Consider the following 15,275-nt stretch of genomic DNA (forward strand, 5'->3'; position numbering starts at 1 on the left):
ATTTTAATTAGTTCATGTATGGAAAACAGCACCTTGGGAAATCTGATAGAGTTCTTCATAGCGTTTCTGGCGCTCCTCGTATATCCTGGTGCAGTGTTGACACCACTCTTCTGTGTCTGTGAAGAAGCATGGAGGGGATCTGGTTATCGTGACGACTTGCTTTGTGACCTTGCAAATTGGACCGTCTTCCAGAGGGATGAGAGGTGCTGAGGATGTGGGATGATCCACCATGTCTGAAACAGAATTATAGTTAGCTCAAGTAGACAAACTTGATATTTACCGGCAACTGGTTCGGAATGGCGTGAGCTGCCGTGAGCAGCAGGAAACTCTGGAAGTGGGCGATTGTTTGCGGGAGGATCTTCAGATTCCACGTCTTCTTCGCCGCCTCTAGCATTGTGAGCTGACGATGCTGGAGTTGGGTTCAAAAAAGCATCTGCCACGTCGTCAGTCCCATTTTCTTCATCATCACGCGAAGATTCTGAATTTCGTCCGTTAACAACTGGAGGCATAGACGCTAGAACTCTAGTTGCTTACCATTATTAACTGATTCCAGATTGTCCTCTTCGTTCACAACTGAAATTCTATAATTGTCAGGAGAGCGGCGCTCTGAATCTGCTACGTTGGAATCTGAAACAGAAATAGGATTACTATGTCATAGTCAGAGAAATTTCGTCTCTCTCAGCATACATACACGCCGAATCTACGCCAAAATTTCTCTTTGCAGAAAAAAAAAAGAGACGCTTTTGATTACCAGTGTCATGAGTGGAAGACGATTTCGAAGCTTCCATGTTTCCTTTATTTGAACTTGACGGTGCCGCAAAATCAACAACATCTTCCTCGTCCTCCAGCGGGGATTCTGAATCCTTCTGGTTAGGAGCTGTGAATCTCGACGAGACCGTTGAAGGTAAGGTAGGAGATGCATGGTCCAATTCGTCTTGGATAGAGTCATCTGAAATTGAAATGAAATTGTCTTAAGAAAAATAAGAGTTGTTGGATTACCTGTTCTATTTTGAATCGGTTCCTGACCTTCCACGTCTGGTATAAATTGCTCCTCGCTTTCAACAGAAGACTCATTATTTCTTTCCTCAATGATTGGAGACTGTGACGTCGATTGAGAAGCATTTATGTTTGACGTGAGTTGTTCTGAAGAAGAAGCTGCTTCATTTGAAGATCCTGACGACGTCGCTTCAGCAGAGCACATCTGTTTGAAGAGAGGTTCCGACATCCTGATATTTTCTACTGGAATTTCAGAGCTGTTTCCTTTTTGATTTGCTTCAAACCATTCCATTATCTGAAACAATGTTAATCAATTTATATATACTGTTTCAAGATTTCAAAGTCTCACCGAAGGCGCTGACACTTCCATTTTCTCTGATAGAAAACGGATATTGGCCAATATTATACGAGAGCCTTTGTACAACTTAGGAAATTCGGTGTGTATATAATCAAGAATATTCACATTTCTATAGTTTACATTTTCTCTTATGTATTCATTGAACAACACTTTCACCAGATGATTCCTGCTGGGGCATTTTGGCTGAAACAATAGTTTTTAAGCTCATGTTTTAGAAAATTCAAGCATACCAGTTGAAAGGGTTTTGGATTTTCTAGCGATTCTTCGTCTAAAATTGCTTCATTGATAACTTGTTCCAGGAATTTATCTTTTGTTACTCCATCAATCGGTTCGGGAATTTCTATGTGGGCGTATATCTGTGAATCTCGTTTCTCGGTGAACCAGTTTTTGATCTGAAATTATATTTTGACATATTTTTTCTGAAGAAAAAATCATTAACCTCTTCCTCAGTGAGTCCAATGTTTTTCGCCAAGTTTCTTAAGCTAGCATCATATAAATATGGTCCATTTTTCGAAAACAGAAGATTATAATAAAGGAATTTCAGAGTTTTATCGGCATTTGAGTTGATTTCTTCTGGTTTTTGAAGTCGTGATCTTTTTGGTGCCGGTTCGGAAGGACCTTCTTCCAATGAATCTTTGGGGATTGCTCTCGGTTTCTGAATTTGTATTTTTAAATTAATGTTTCAAAAATAAAAACTTACGTTGCGTTCGAATTCTATCTCTTCAATACATTCGATAGCATATTCGATGCAATCCGTTACTGTATTGTTTAATTCATCGGAGGCTTCTTTGGGAGTAAATATAAGTTTCCATCTGTCATCATGCTTCCATCTATCAGAATTGCGTGTTTTCTCAAACCAATTTCTAATCTGAAAACAAAAAGTTTTTAGAACTTTTATTAAAATTAAACGGATTCACTTACATAGTCCACCGATTTATTTATTTTATTCGCTAATCGTGTTAAACTGGCTTCGTATAAATATGGACCAGTAGGTCTTTCCCGAAGAAGGGCATAAATGACTTGTAATAACACATCAGCCGTTTGATCATCGAAAACCATTTTTGATGTGAAATCTGAAAATAAAAGATTTATTGAAAATTATTATTGAAATTAAAAAAAAAAACTAAATTAAAAATGAAATGAGAACTTTTTAATATCGAAAACTGAACAAATTCCCCGATACCAAATAAACAACCAAACGGAGTCTCATCGTCGGTCACTCTCTCCCTTCCGCATGCTCTCTCGTCTCCTTTTTCTTTTCCACCTCTCCATCTGTTTCGGACCTCCCCCCTTCTCGATGGCAATCTCTCTCGCCGTCTCTCGTCTTCCTATGATCTCTCGTCTTATTTTCGTAAATGAGATTTGCGCGCGAAATTTGAAAAATAAAGGTTTTGTTGTTTCCAGAGATTGAAGAATTTTTATTCAAAAAAGTTATTGGAAAAGGTTGAAACAGTACTTTTTTGAGGATAATATCATAAATATTATTTCTGATGTTTTATAAATTTTCGAGATGAACGAAAATTCCGTTTCAGGTGGTTTCTAGACGAATATTGAACCCAAAACACATGAAACCAATAAGTTTAAATGAAAATGGTAACAAAAACCTAGGAACTGAAACTTTTTGAGAAAACTGAAAACCCCGAATCCAAAATTTTCTGAGAAATGACAGGAATGGTTATATTTTTGTTAACGATTGCTTTCTACAAACCTCTTCTTTCGCAAGAAAAATTTCAAAGATCGTTGCGTAATTCGGTCGATCCGTATACCCAACACCGTTGAGAATATCAAGAATAATCGGTTTGAATGAGCTGTAGAATCTGAAAACACCTGGTGTGAAATCTTTTTTCCTTTTGAATCATCTTGAGTAAAAATGACTGGCTTTTTTCCTAGTTTTTCTTCTGCTTTATATTTTTTAACCATTTTTATCTGCAGAAGAAGTCACAATACAAAAAATTTATATGAGCAAGTGTATGGAATTGAAGAAAATGTACATAAATCACAATTTTAATTCGTTAATATGTAAGAAAAACGGCAGGAGGGAAAGGGTTGAGAAGAAATGAATCGGGGGAGAGAAGGAATGAAACATGAAAATATGGTTTTCATCAGAACAAAAAAGGTGTTATTAGGAATCAACATACTTAATTTATTTGAATTAGTTTGAAAGACTTTAAAAAGTCCCTCACAAGACAATTTCGAGTGAAAAATGAGGAGGGCAAGAAAGATAGAAAAAGAGAGGGAATGTAGAAACGATAGAACGTAGGGTAATGGGTCTTCTAGAACTTGAACTTTGAAATAATCTGATACAGTTCTTCATGGCGTTTCTGGCGCTCCTCGTATATCCTGGCGCAGTGTTGACACCACTCTTCTGTGTCTGTGAAGAAGCATGGCGGGGATCTGGTTATCGTGACGACTTGCTTTGTGACCTTGCAAACTGGACTGTCTTCCAGAGGGACGAGAGGTGCTGGGGAGGTGGAATAATCCACATTGTCTGAAACAGAATTATAGTTAGCTCAAGTAGACAAACTTGATATTTACCGTCTAGTCCCCAATTTCTGACGTAGTCAGTAGGCTCGGGTTCTTCAACAAAGTGGTCATCTTCCTTTCCATTTTCTGAAATAAATATTGGATTGTTGCAAAAAAATATGTGGTTAGATTACCAGAAACTGATCCTGTTGCTGGAAGTGGACTATTGTTTGCTGGTGGCTCTTTAGATTCAACGTCTTCATCGTCATCGAACGCATCGTGGGCTGACGATGCTGGTTCAGAAATTGATTGTGGAGAACCAGAAGAGGATGACGTCGGAGGCGCAGAACATGATTCTGGAGCTCTCGGATCGATGCTGACCAAAGAATCTGAACCAGAAGTACAATTATCTAGACAAAGCAGTTCCTTCCCATTACGAACTGATTCCTGGTTGTCCTCTTCGTCTGTATCTGATATGAGCTCATTAATTCCAGGTCCTTCACCCTCGACGTCATTCCTCGATTCTTCGTCATCAGACTCCTCCTCGTCCTCAACTGAAGCTCCATTGTCTACTCCGTCGGAATCTGAAACAAGCATCAGACTACGATCTCATAGTCAGAGAAATGTTTGGTGCTCCTGGCATTCACTCCCAACTTACTCCAATATTTCTCATTGCAGAAAAAAATACGAGACGGTGTTCGATTACCAGTGTCATGAGTGGAAAACGACTTTGAAGTTTCCACAAAATCAACAACATCTTCCTCGTCTTCAAAAGGGGATTCTGAATCCTTCTGGATAGGAGCTGTGAATCCAGACATGGATAGGGATGTTTCTGAAGACTCGAGAGCTGCCTCGTCTTCAACTGGAGACTCAACATCCGGAAATTGTAATTGTGAAGATCTCTCGTTGGCAGAGATTCGCTCACGAGGATCAGATTCATTAGCTGGTGATTTCGGAGGTGTATCGTTATCAGATGGCCCTTCTTCTTCCATAGTTGTTCTATGCTTGTCGCTTTCTGAAGACGCTACTCTAGCCATCGTGCTATTCTCTGGAACAGAAATGTGATTAATTGATAGAAACGGAATTGTTTTAAATTACCGAAGTGGTGAACTCCTGTTGTTGGAATGGTCTCGTGATCAAAAGCAGCCACTCTTCCATCGTCATTTGGAACAAGTTCTGAACCTGCGATCAATTTATACATCTTCATTACAGCAGCGGCAGTAGTTGAAATTGGTTTTTTATTTGAACTAGTTGAGATCACTCCACCATTGGAACTCCCCGCGAAAGAAGAAGAAGCTGCTTCAACAGAGCGCATTTGTTTGAAGATAGCTTCCGACATTCTGATATTTTCGACTGGTATTTCCGAGGTGATCCTTTTTTGATTTGCTTCAAACCATTCCATTATCTGAAACAATAGAAATTAATTTATATACTATTTCAAAATTTCAAAGTCTCACCGAAGGCGCCGACACTTCCATTTTCTCTGATAGAAAACGTATGGCCCCCAAACTTATACGGGTACCTTTGAACAGCTCAGGTAATTTGGTGTGTATATAATCGAGAATATACACTCTTCTGGTGTTATAATTCTCACTTCCATATATTAAACAAGCGGATTCGAACATCACTTCAAAATGAAAAGTACTGCTGGAGGTTTTTGGCTGAAACAGTAATTTTTAAGCTCAAGTTTTTAAAAATTTAAGCATACCAGTTGAAAGGGTTTCGGATGTTCTATCGATTCTTCGTCCAAAATTGCTTCCGCGATAATTTGTTCCAGCAATTCATCTTTTGTTACTCCATCAATCGGTTCGGGAATTTCCAGGAGGGAGCATTTCTGTGAATCTCGTTTTTCCATGAACCATTTTTTGATCTGAAATCATATTTTGACATATTTTTCTGAAGAAAAAAGACTAACCTCTTCCTCAGTGAGTCCAATTTTCTTAGCCAAGTTTTTTAAGCAAGCATCATATAAATATGGACCATTTTCCGAACACAGAAGATTATAATAAATGAATTTCAGAGTTTTCTCCGCGTTTAAGTGGATTTTTTCTGGTTTTTCAAGCCGTGGTCTTTTTGGTTCCGGCTCGGAAATTTTGGTTCTTCTCGTTGGAATGGTCTCGCGATCAAGGACAGCCATTCTTCCATCGGGATTCGGAACAAGTTCTGGAGCTGCTATCATTTCATAGTTCTTCTCAGAAGCGGCAGTAGTTGATATTGGTCTTCTAGTTGAACTAGTTGAGATCACTCCACCATTGGAACTCCCAGCAAAAGAAGAAGAAGCTGCTCCAGTTGAAGATCCTGACGGCGTCGCTTCAGCAGAGCGCATTTGTTTGAAGATAGCTTCCGACATCCTGATATTTTCTACTGGTATTTCCGTGGTGATCCTTTTTTGATTTGCTTCAAACCATTCCATTAACTGAAACGATGGTCCTCAATTTAAATACTATTTCAAGATTTAAAAGTCTCACCGAAGGCGCCGACACTTCCATTTTCTCTGATAGAAAACGGATATCGGTCAAACTTAAGGGGGTACATTTTGATAGATTAGGCAATGTGGTGTGTATATGATTGAGAATCTTCACATTTCTGGTGTCCTCTTTATCTCTTCTATATAGTAAACGAGCTATTTTAAACATCCCTTCCACCTGTACATCACTGCTGTGTATGTTTGGCTGAAACAATTCTTATATTCATGCTTAAAAAAATTTAAGCATACCAGTTGAAAGGGTTTTGGATTTTCAATCAATTCTTCGTCCAAAATTGCTTCATTGATAATTTGTTCCAGGAATTCATCTTTTGATACTCCATCAATCGCTTCGGGAATTTCTATGTGGGCGTATTTCTGTGCATATCGTTTCTCAGTGAACCAGTTTTTGATCTGAAATTATATTTTGACATCTTTTTTCTGAAGAAAAAACTAACCTCTTCCTCAGTGAGTCCAATTTTCTTAGCCAAGTTTTTTAAGCAAGCATCATATAAATATGGTCCATTTTCCGAACACAGAAGATTATAATAAATGAATTTCAGAGTTTTCTCCGCGTTTAAGTTGATTTTTTCCGGTTTTTCAAGCCGTGGTCTTTTTTGTTTTGGCTCAAAAGGTCCTTCTTCCGATGCCACTTGGATGTTGGTTTGTTTTGGGCATTTGGGGATTGTTCTCGATTTCTGAATTTGTATTTTTAAATAAATTTCTCAAAATATAAAAACATACTTTGTATTTTAAAACTTTCTTTTCAAACGTTTCGATAACAAATTGGATGTGTCTCGTTACTATTGTGCTTAATTTATCTGAGTATTCTATCGGACGAACTTCATGTTTCCTTGGATCAGACTCGCGTCTTGCTTCAAACCAATTTCTAATCTGAAAACAATAAATTTTTAGAACTTTTATTAAAATTAAACGGATTCTCTTACATAGTCCACCGATTTATTTGTTTTTGTCGCTAATCGTGTTAAACTGGCTTCGTATAAATACGGGCCAGTAGGTTTTTTCAGAAGAACGTCATAAACTAATTGTAATAAGTACTCAGCTTTTCTATCCTCCATATTCATTCTGATATGAAATCTGAAAATAAAAGATTTATTTAAAAGTGTCATTGAAATTTAAAAAAAAAAAAACAAAATTAAAACTGAAATGATAACTTTTTAATCTGGAAAACTGATTAAATTCCGACTCCAAGGTAACCAAGTGGTGTCTCATCGTCGGTCACTCTCTCCGTTTCTCATGCTCTCTCGTCTCCTTTTTCTTTTCCACCTCTCCATCTGTTTCAAACCTCCCCCTTTCTCGATAGCAATCTCCCTCGCCGTCTCTCGTCTTCCTATGGTCTCTCGTCTCATTATCGTAAATGAGATTTGCGCGCGAAATTTGAATAATAATAGTATTGTTTCCTATAGAGATTGGAGCATTTTGTACCAAATTTTGAAACTAACACACATAAAACCAATAGTTTTAAAGAAAAACGGGAACATAAACCTAGGAACTGAAAGCTTCATAAAAAACTGAAAACTTATATCAAAAATTTTGACAAAAATCCTCTATTTTTCGTTAACCGTTGATACAGAGAAAAGTACTAGAAATGACAATGTGGTAAATAACGGGGGAGAAAATGGAATGAGTTCAGAAATTAAATGACACTTGAAAATTGAGATGGGGGTAAAGCAGATTGTACAGTATTTTTTGAACATCAGAATAAACATTCTCTTCACTCAGACGGCATCACTTTTGACGACGGTCCAGCCACACCATCCTGATGAGTTCGTTTCTTTCCGGAGGGACGCATCAGAATCTGTTCAAGTTCGTGGTAAAGTTGTTGACGTCTATCGAAGATTATTTGACAACTCTCACAGAGAACATTGGTTGATTTTTCCATTAGACAAGGTGGGGTTCTATCCAATTGGACATATCTTCGAATGAGTGTACAGAAAAGTTTTGGAGGAAGTGGAGGAGCTGGGGTGGGAATTGCTTCGTTGGAAGATTCTGGAGCTGAGTGAGCGGCTACATCCTCAATTATTGGTTCTGTAGCGTTCACGGGACCAGAAGATGTTTCTGGAAGGGGAACATCTTTTGGAGTCGCCACGTTTTCTGTAGATTTAGCTGGAGGATTGCTTTCAGATGATTCTTCCGGAGCTTCAATTTCTTCTTTGATTTCTTTAATCGGGTCAACTTGGTGTGCTTCCTTTTCAGATGGCATTACTTGAGTAGTGGATGTGGAGGCATCGCATGGCTGAAAAACAGAAAATAATTGCTGTTTTTACAAAGAAATATACATGCTTGCGAAACGGGCCGGCACGTAACTCGCTTAAAACTCAATATTATGAGTTGAAAAATATACCAAAATGTGGATCTCGGCGAGCTCTATATCCGTGACCTACTGCGGGTCGGGCTAGAATGGCTTTTTTGGTCATTTTTGCGTTTTTTGGCCATTTTTCTCGGCCCATAGAACTCGTCGAGATCTACATGTTTGTATTTTTTTCAACTCATAATATTAAGTTTTAAGCGATTTACGCTTGGGCCCGTGTTGGCCCTATTTGCAAGTAGGGAAATATCGAAGAGACTCACTTGCTGAGAAACACTCTTCTTCCTATCCATCAATGCAATAGCCTCCTCTATAATTTTCGAAACGAAACTGCCACTCGTCGCACCGGGAACCTCTTCGGGAACGGGAACACCTTGCTTCTTTTCTATATTTCTTTTTGCGGAGAACCAGTCGTGTATCTGATGATTGGATAGTCCGATTCTCTGTCCTAGCAGTTCAAGGTCTGCGTCATAGAGGTACGGACCGTTTGGAGTGTCCGATAGTTGTTTGTAGATATGTTCCAGAGCAAGTTTGTTATAGTTTTGATCCACTTCCGTTCCTGATTTGATCTGAAATTATTTTTTTATATTTGAAGATTCATAGTTTTAGACTAAAAAGCTTAAAATCTCAAACTAGTTTTGAGGAGTTTTCTAAATTTTATGAGCATTCTTTTTTTCTCTGACAGACCAAAATCGGAGCTAGCAGACCAAAATCTGAGCTAGAAGACCAAAATGGAACTAGCAGACCAAAATAAGAGGGAATTTTTTCAATTTTTCAGCAAAAGTTTGAACATTTTTGATGATTTTTCAAAATTTCTTCGAATTCTGAATGAAACTAAAGTAGCAGACCAAAATCGGAGCTAGCAGACCAAAATTAGAGCAATTTTTTTAAAATGTGCACATTATTTGATGATTGTTCAGAATTTCTTCAAATTCTGAATGATAGTCCAAAATGTGACTTTTTCATGATAAAAAATGCGAACATTTTTGAATTTTAAACTTTGGCGCCAAGTACCCGTACCAGCCTCAACAAGTATGAATTTTCTCATCCCTCTAGATAAAAAAAGACATACCACTTTGTCTATTTCCTGATTTATAACTATCGTTACAAAATTATCAGGTTCGGTTCCCGAATCAACTTTTCCAGGTACAGGTCCCTTTGAATTCCGTTGTTCCCACCGTGTTCTTCGGAACCAACGTCGAATCTGAAACGGTAAATGAAAAATATTTACAGAAAAGAAACCAATTACCTCAATCTCTGATTGTTTCGTGATTTGTGACAATCTCGTCAGACTCGCATCATATAAATATGGACCGACTGAGGAGTCATAGAGACTTTTGTAAATTTCCTCTAACAGTTTATTGGCGTTCTCTTCCATTTTTTGAAATCTGAAACTTCTTTTATAGGTTAACTGGAAATGATGAAATGAAATAGAAAAAATCAAGCCACAAGTCGATGGCGCCCGCTCCCCCTCTTCTTCTAAATTCTCTGTGCCCTCTCCATTCTCCATGCTCTCTCATTCCTCTTTTTTCTTCTCCCTACTCGCAAAAAAAGGCACAGAGAGAGCCTTCTGACTCTGCGTCTCCGGTTTCCCAGTAATCTCTCGTTTGATTGCTATCGGACAGTGAGAAAACCAAGGCAGAGAGAGGTCAATTAGATAGAGAGTGTTGAGGGGGAAAAAGCGCATTTATCTGACTGGGTGGTCTTTTAATGGTGGCTCGATGGTATACAGGAATAGGAAAAAAGGTATATTAAAGTATGGAGAATGAATATAACTTGATGAAATGAAGAATGGTCATGTGGGAGATGAAACTGTTCCATTATCGGAATAAAAAAGTTTCGACAGTTTCAGTTCTAATTACATATATTTCGCGGGGAGGGAAAACATATCAATTTTGATGAAAAAAGAAGATATTTTTAAATTTTTACCCGCAAAACAAATGTAATTAGAACTTGACAAAAAACTTGAGGAGATGATCCAGTAGATTATAGGTTGTTTAGGTTGTTTGCGGGTCGTTGAAAAATGGCGGAACTTTTTTTTTTTTAAAGTTACTAAGCGCGCTTTTTTAATCAGAATCAAGAAAGAAATCGGGTTAATCACATTCATTAATTCTGAGTATTGATGGGGGTGCCGTTATGATACAGGTACCGTTATAATACCGTTTTTACGGTATGTTCTAATGTACATTCGGAACATCGACATGACTTTAGAAAGGATCAATTGAAACATTCACTAGATAAGGTTTTATGTAGTTTAATTGAAAAAAAGATGAAATTGTGATAGATGACTTTAAAATTTTTTCACAGCTTCAGATGATACTCAAGTCGTTTGGTTCTTGTCGGACAGTAAGGAAACGAAGGCAAGGAGGTCTCTATTAGATAGGGGGTGCTTAGGGGGACAGGTGCATTTATCTGACTGGGTGGTCTTTTATGAGGGATAGGAAAAAGGGTGTTTTAAAGTATGGAGGGTAAATAGAAATTGATAAAATGAAAACTGGTTATAAAGGAAATGAAATTGAAACAGTGTTATATTATCGGAATAAAAGCGTTTAGATAGTTTCAGTTCTAATTACATTGATTTCGCGGATAAAAATTTGAAAAATAACACTTTTTATCTATTTTCCCTGAAATTTCATTTCAATTATAGAAGTTTCAAGGAAAACAAAGCAAATTTGATGGATAAGTGGTAATTTTCAAGTTTTTCAGTCACGAAATCAATGCAATTACTAATTAGAATTTTCAAAAAAACTTGAGGAGATTATCCCGTAGATCAAAGGCAATCAGAGGCCTGTCCAATACAAGTTTTTTTGTAACTTTTATGTGTTCTAATGTATATTCAAAACCTTGATATAAATTCAGGAATAATCAATTCAAAAATTCACCAGGAAAGGAATTTGAAAGCAAAAACTATGAAATTGTGAGAAAACGAATGCAAAGGGGTCTCAATTAGATAGAGAGTGTTGAGGGGGAAAAAGGTGCATTTATCTGACTGGGTGGTCTTGTAATGGAGATACTCTTACCAGTTAGGTAGACATGTGAGAGGGAATAGTGATAGTGATAGAATAGGAGAAAAGATTTTTTATGGGTTCGAAATGAAAATGAATGAGCTGGAGATCGATATTGGAAAAGAAGCGGAACTGTAAAACATTTGAACAATTTTCGGTTTCAGTAATTTTTCTAAAAGTTGCCATGTTTTTGCTTTTCTTAATTATTCATCTCTTATCGTAATACAGTTCTCAGAAAACTTTTAGGAGAGTTGTTTCCCAATTTCAGAAGATCTGAAAGGTAAAAATGAAATTATTATTGTGTTGTATAATGTATTCCTAACTTTTTGATTAGATGTTTTGTAACTTTCAGAACTTTCTAATTTGTATTCAAAAAGTTGATATGGCTTGAAAATAATTATTTGTTCAAAGGATTCAATATAAATTGAAATATTCATTTTAATCGAAAAAACGATTAAAATTGTGATATAACACTTCAAAAATTTCAAGAAACACATACTAAATAATCATTTTTGGTTCTTGTTGGTCTTGTGGGAAAACGAAGGCAAAGGTGTCTCAATTAGATAGAGAGTGCTGAGGGGGGGGGGGGGGGGGGGGGGGGAAAGGTGCATTTATCTGACTGGGTGGTCTGGTAATGTACATGCTCTTAGGAAGAGAGGGAATAATCGGAGAAGGGAAAAGTAAAAAAGGTTTTTTAATGAGTTAGGAGTGGGAAGCTACTAACATTTTCCTTGAAAATTGAAATTCGGCATTTCAAAATTTCACTGTTTCTAATAATTATCAAGTTTTTGGTTCTTGTTGGTCTTGTTACTTACTCTAGTGGAATGAATGAGACATATTTCTTTCAAATCAATATTCTGAACTATACTGTTTCAAAGAATTTCTAAAGTGTTCCGTTGAACGAATTCCAAACATTTCTTGTGTTTTCAATTAGTTTTGCTTCAAAATTAGTAGAAAGCCTCTTGTTGGTGATTTGAGGCATGCATTCTCATCCAAATGTGATATAGGGAGCTTATTAGACTAAATAACTATTTGAAAGACCAAAGGGAACTCATTGAAACAGGATTTTAGGTTTACTTATTCAGAAAAATGTGAAGTAATTTGTGCCAGGCAGATCTTGCCCGCCTCAATTGAGAAATCGTTCCCTTTATTTTTTTGCTGAAAGAGTAGAGACTATAGTTAAATTTTGTTTTATTCATTCCACAGTAAAAACGTTATTCATAAATATCTCGTGGGGGTGATGAAACAGAATTAAAATCGGAATTTCGGAAAAGTACGAAAACTGAAACAGAGATAACTTATTTGCAAACATCTGAATTCACTGTTGAGTTTTAAAACAATTTGTAAAATTAAACGTTATTTTTATTACAAATTAAATTTACGTACTTGAAATGGTTTCAAAAGATCATTTCCACGAGAATACGCCATAAAACCGCTCATTTCAAATTTCTTACCGAAATGGTTGATGAACGAGAAAATTGTGAGTACAGTAATGTTCTTTTTCAATCTCAAATCCCTTGTTCAGACTCAATAAATGGAATATGTCGATTCGAAAACTTCGCTGACAGCTTCAGAAACAGTGACTTTCCCAATTTTCCGATTGGTTTTATATGCGGTTTCGATGAATGGTAGGGATAGACAGGAGAGAAAGAATAATATGAGAATATTCCAGGCGTTTGACATTGAAAATAAAAGAGATAAACGGTAACTCTTATGTTCATCCATCTGTAAGATCTTACTGGCGGAGTCAACTGCATTCAATCAGAGTTCGATTTTTCATTGCTATTCTCGATGGAGATGGATCACAAAGGCTTGTGATGGGAAGAAGATGTCATTTGACTCCAAGGAAACTGCCAGCAGGAATCTACTTGAAACTGGAAAGTCTATTGGATGAAGGGAATGGATGGTTGGATAATGGAGCACTGGTAATTGAGTATGGATTTCATGTGGAATCCATTGTAGTCCCCGACGTCATTTGGGAGTTTCAATTCCATGAAAAACTAATGCGATGTGATAAAGAAAGAGATTTAATTAGATTCAAGTGCTCAGAGGATCCTGGAATATTCCTTCATGCTCACAGAATGGTTAGTACCTGTCAAAACTGTTAATTATACAATAATTTCAGCTGCTAGCCTTCCACTCTTCATATCTCAAATTGACTTGTGAAGTTGAGTGTAACACTTTCTGTCGGGAAACTGTCGAATGTGTTCAGATTGCATTTGGAGTGAAAATTCAGTCGAAAGGTGAGACAAGCATTTAAATTTTGAGTTATAATACTTGGTATCTCAGAATCCAATCCAATCGTAATTCTTGACATGGCGAGAGAACTTGGGTTAACGAATGTTATCAGATATTGTGAGAGATTTCTGATTGAGGAAAGAGATCTGGATAGTCTGTTATTTGAGTTCAAATTGGCGGCGGATTACAAATTGAATCACTACTTGACTTATTTGTTGAAAAGTTTTGGAGGGAAAAATCAGAGGAAACTGGCCGGAATTCTGAAGAAAATCGGAGTAGAGAACATGTCATTGGAATACATGAAACAGTGCACCAAGTATTTCTTTGACAACTCAAAAACTAGATTTCTGTAAACTCGATGAGATTTTTTTCGAATAAAACTTGTTTTTGTTGTTCGTTTTAAAAAAATATCATGCTTGTAAAGAAGATGTGATCGGCAATGAATTCTAAAAAACATTCACTTTTCAAAAGTATGGTGTTCTTTTTCAGTGTCTCTGAATAGTGTCGTACTCTCTCTCTCTCCGAAATTGATACTATCTTATCTTTTTTTCTCTAATGCCGCAATATGTTTCAGAATTTATTGGAAACGAAGAGGATTATACATGTATGAACAGACAAGTAACATCATAATATCTTTGAAAATAATTCTGAAGTTATTAAATGCTAAAAGAGTTTTATATTGCTTAAAAATATACTTTCAACCAATGACCAAATTTCAAATTAATACACGTCTTTCACAGTATTTTTTTTTGCTAATTTATTAATCTTATTAACTTCGGTAGATTATTTTCGTTTGCTGAACAAACATTCTATTAGGGTGTTTCATAAGTCTTTGCACTTTTTCTATCAGTTTTTCATCAAATTTTTCTTAATGAGAAAGGAGTTCTAATAAGTTATATGCTGTCCATGAGTACTGATAACATCTTGCCAACATTATGGTAGTTGGGCTATTCCGGCCGCGTAGAACTCTGGCGGCTGTGAGCTCAAGAAGTGATCAAGGTAAGATTTCACTTGCATTCGATCCTCAAATTTTTGACCAGCAAACGAGTTTTGCCATGATTTAAAAAGATGATATTCAGTTGGAGGAAGGTCTGAAAAATACGGCGGGTAAAGTAGAACTTCAACTCCCTGAGCCTGTAAGAAGTTGCGACTCTTGGTAGCAGAGTGTGAGCGAGCATTGTAATGCAACAAAACTAAATGATCGATTTCCGGCCGTAATGAGCGATGGGATTGGATCATTTTTTGGAGTAGTTGACAGTATAAGTTGACTGTTATTGTAGCACGATCCGGAAGAAGTTCGTAACAAATGACCCCGTTTCTGTCCCACCAAACTGAGAGCATCATTTTTTTCTCATGCATATCTCTTTTCTGGTCCGTCAACGGCTCGTCATTATCCAAAACTCCCTGCTTTTCACTGTCTGG

The 15,275-nt window shown here is 36.9% G+C and overlaps 4 protein-coding genes across 4 annotated transcripts; 1 reads left to right on the forward strand and 3 right to left on the reverse strand.

Moving 5' to 3' along the window:
• Positions 1-12: 12 nt before the first annotated feature.
• Positions 13-2,413, reverse strand: GCK72_015188 (uncharacterized protein; the record flags this gene model as incomplete). Its single annotated transcript, XM_053730682.1, has 10 exons — positions 13-233; positions 281-478; positions 535-627; positions 752-949; positions 1,000-1,291; positions 1,346-1,537; positions 1,585-1,746; positions 1,794-2,009; positions 2,055-2,222; positions 2,276-2,413. 10 exons carry the CDS (start codon positions 2,411-2,413, stop codon positions 13-15), a joined length of 1,878 nt encoding a protein of 625 aa, XP_053585454.1.
• A 1,214-nt stretch (positions 2,414-3,627) lies between these two features.
• On the reverse strand, positions 3,628-7,366 carry GCK72_015189 (uncharacterized protein; the record flags this gene model as incomplete). Its single annotated transcript, XM_053730683.1, has 13 exons — positions 3,628-3,842; positions 3,890-3,964; positions 4,012-4,401; positions 4,476-4,865; positions 4,916-5,222; positions 5,275-5,478; positions 5,526-5,687; positions 5,733-6,233; positions 6,286-6,489; positions 6,534-6,695; positions 6,740-6,979; positions 7,026-7,175; positions 7,229-7,366. The coding sequence occupies 13 exons, from the start codon at positions 7,364-7,366 to the stop codon at positions 3,628-3,630; spliced, it is 3,138 nt and encodes a 1,045-aa protein (XP_053585455.1).
• A 650-nt stretch (positions 7,367-8,016) lies between these two features.
• On the reverse strand, positions 8,017-9,988 carry GCK72_015190 (uncharacterized protein; the record flags this gene model as incomplete). Its single annotated transcript, XM_053730684.1, has 4 exons — positions 8,017-8,538; positions 8,874-9,179; positions 9,683-9,814; positions 9,860-9,988. The coding sequence occupies 4 exons, from the start codon at positions 9,986-9,988 to the stop codon at positions 8,017-8,019; spliced, it is 1,089 nt and encodes a 362-aa protein (XP_053585456.1).
• Positions 9,989-13,073: 3,085 nt separating this feature from the next.
• Positions 13,074-14,206, forward strand: GCK72_015191 (uncharacterized protein; the record flags this gene model as incomplete). The annotated part of the gene is made up of 5 exons (XM_053730685.1): positions 13,074-13,095; positions 13,141-13,243; positions 13,288-13,540; positions 13,741-13,858; positions 13,905-14,206. 5 exons carry the CDS (start codon positions 13,074-13,076, stop codon positions 14,204-14,206), a joined length of 798 nt encoding a protein of 265 aa, XP_053585457.1.
• Between the last annotated feature and the right edge of the window lie 1,069 nt (positions 14,207-15,275).

This window comes from Caenorhabditis remanei, chromosome IV (genome assembly GCF_010183535.1).
Source record: "Caenorhabditis remanei strain PX506 chromosome IV, whole genome shotgun sequence".
Classification (NCBI taxonomy): Eukaryota; Metazoa; Nematoda; class Chromadorea; order Rhabditida; family Rhabditidae; genus Caenorhabditis; species Caenorhabditis remanei.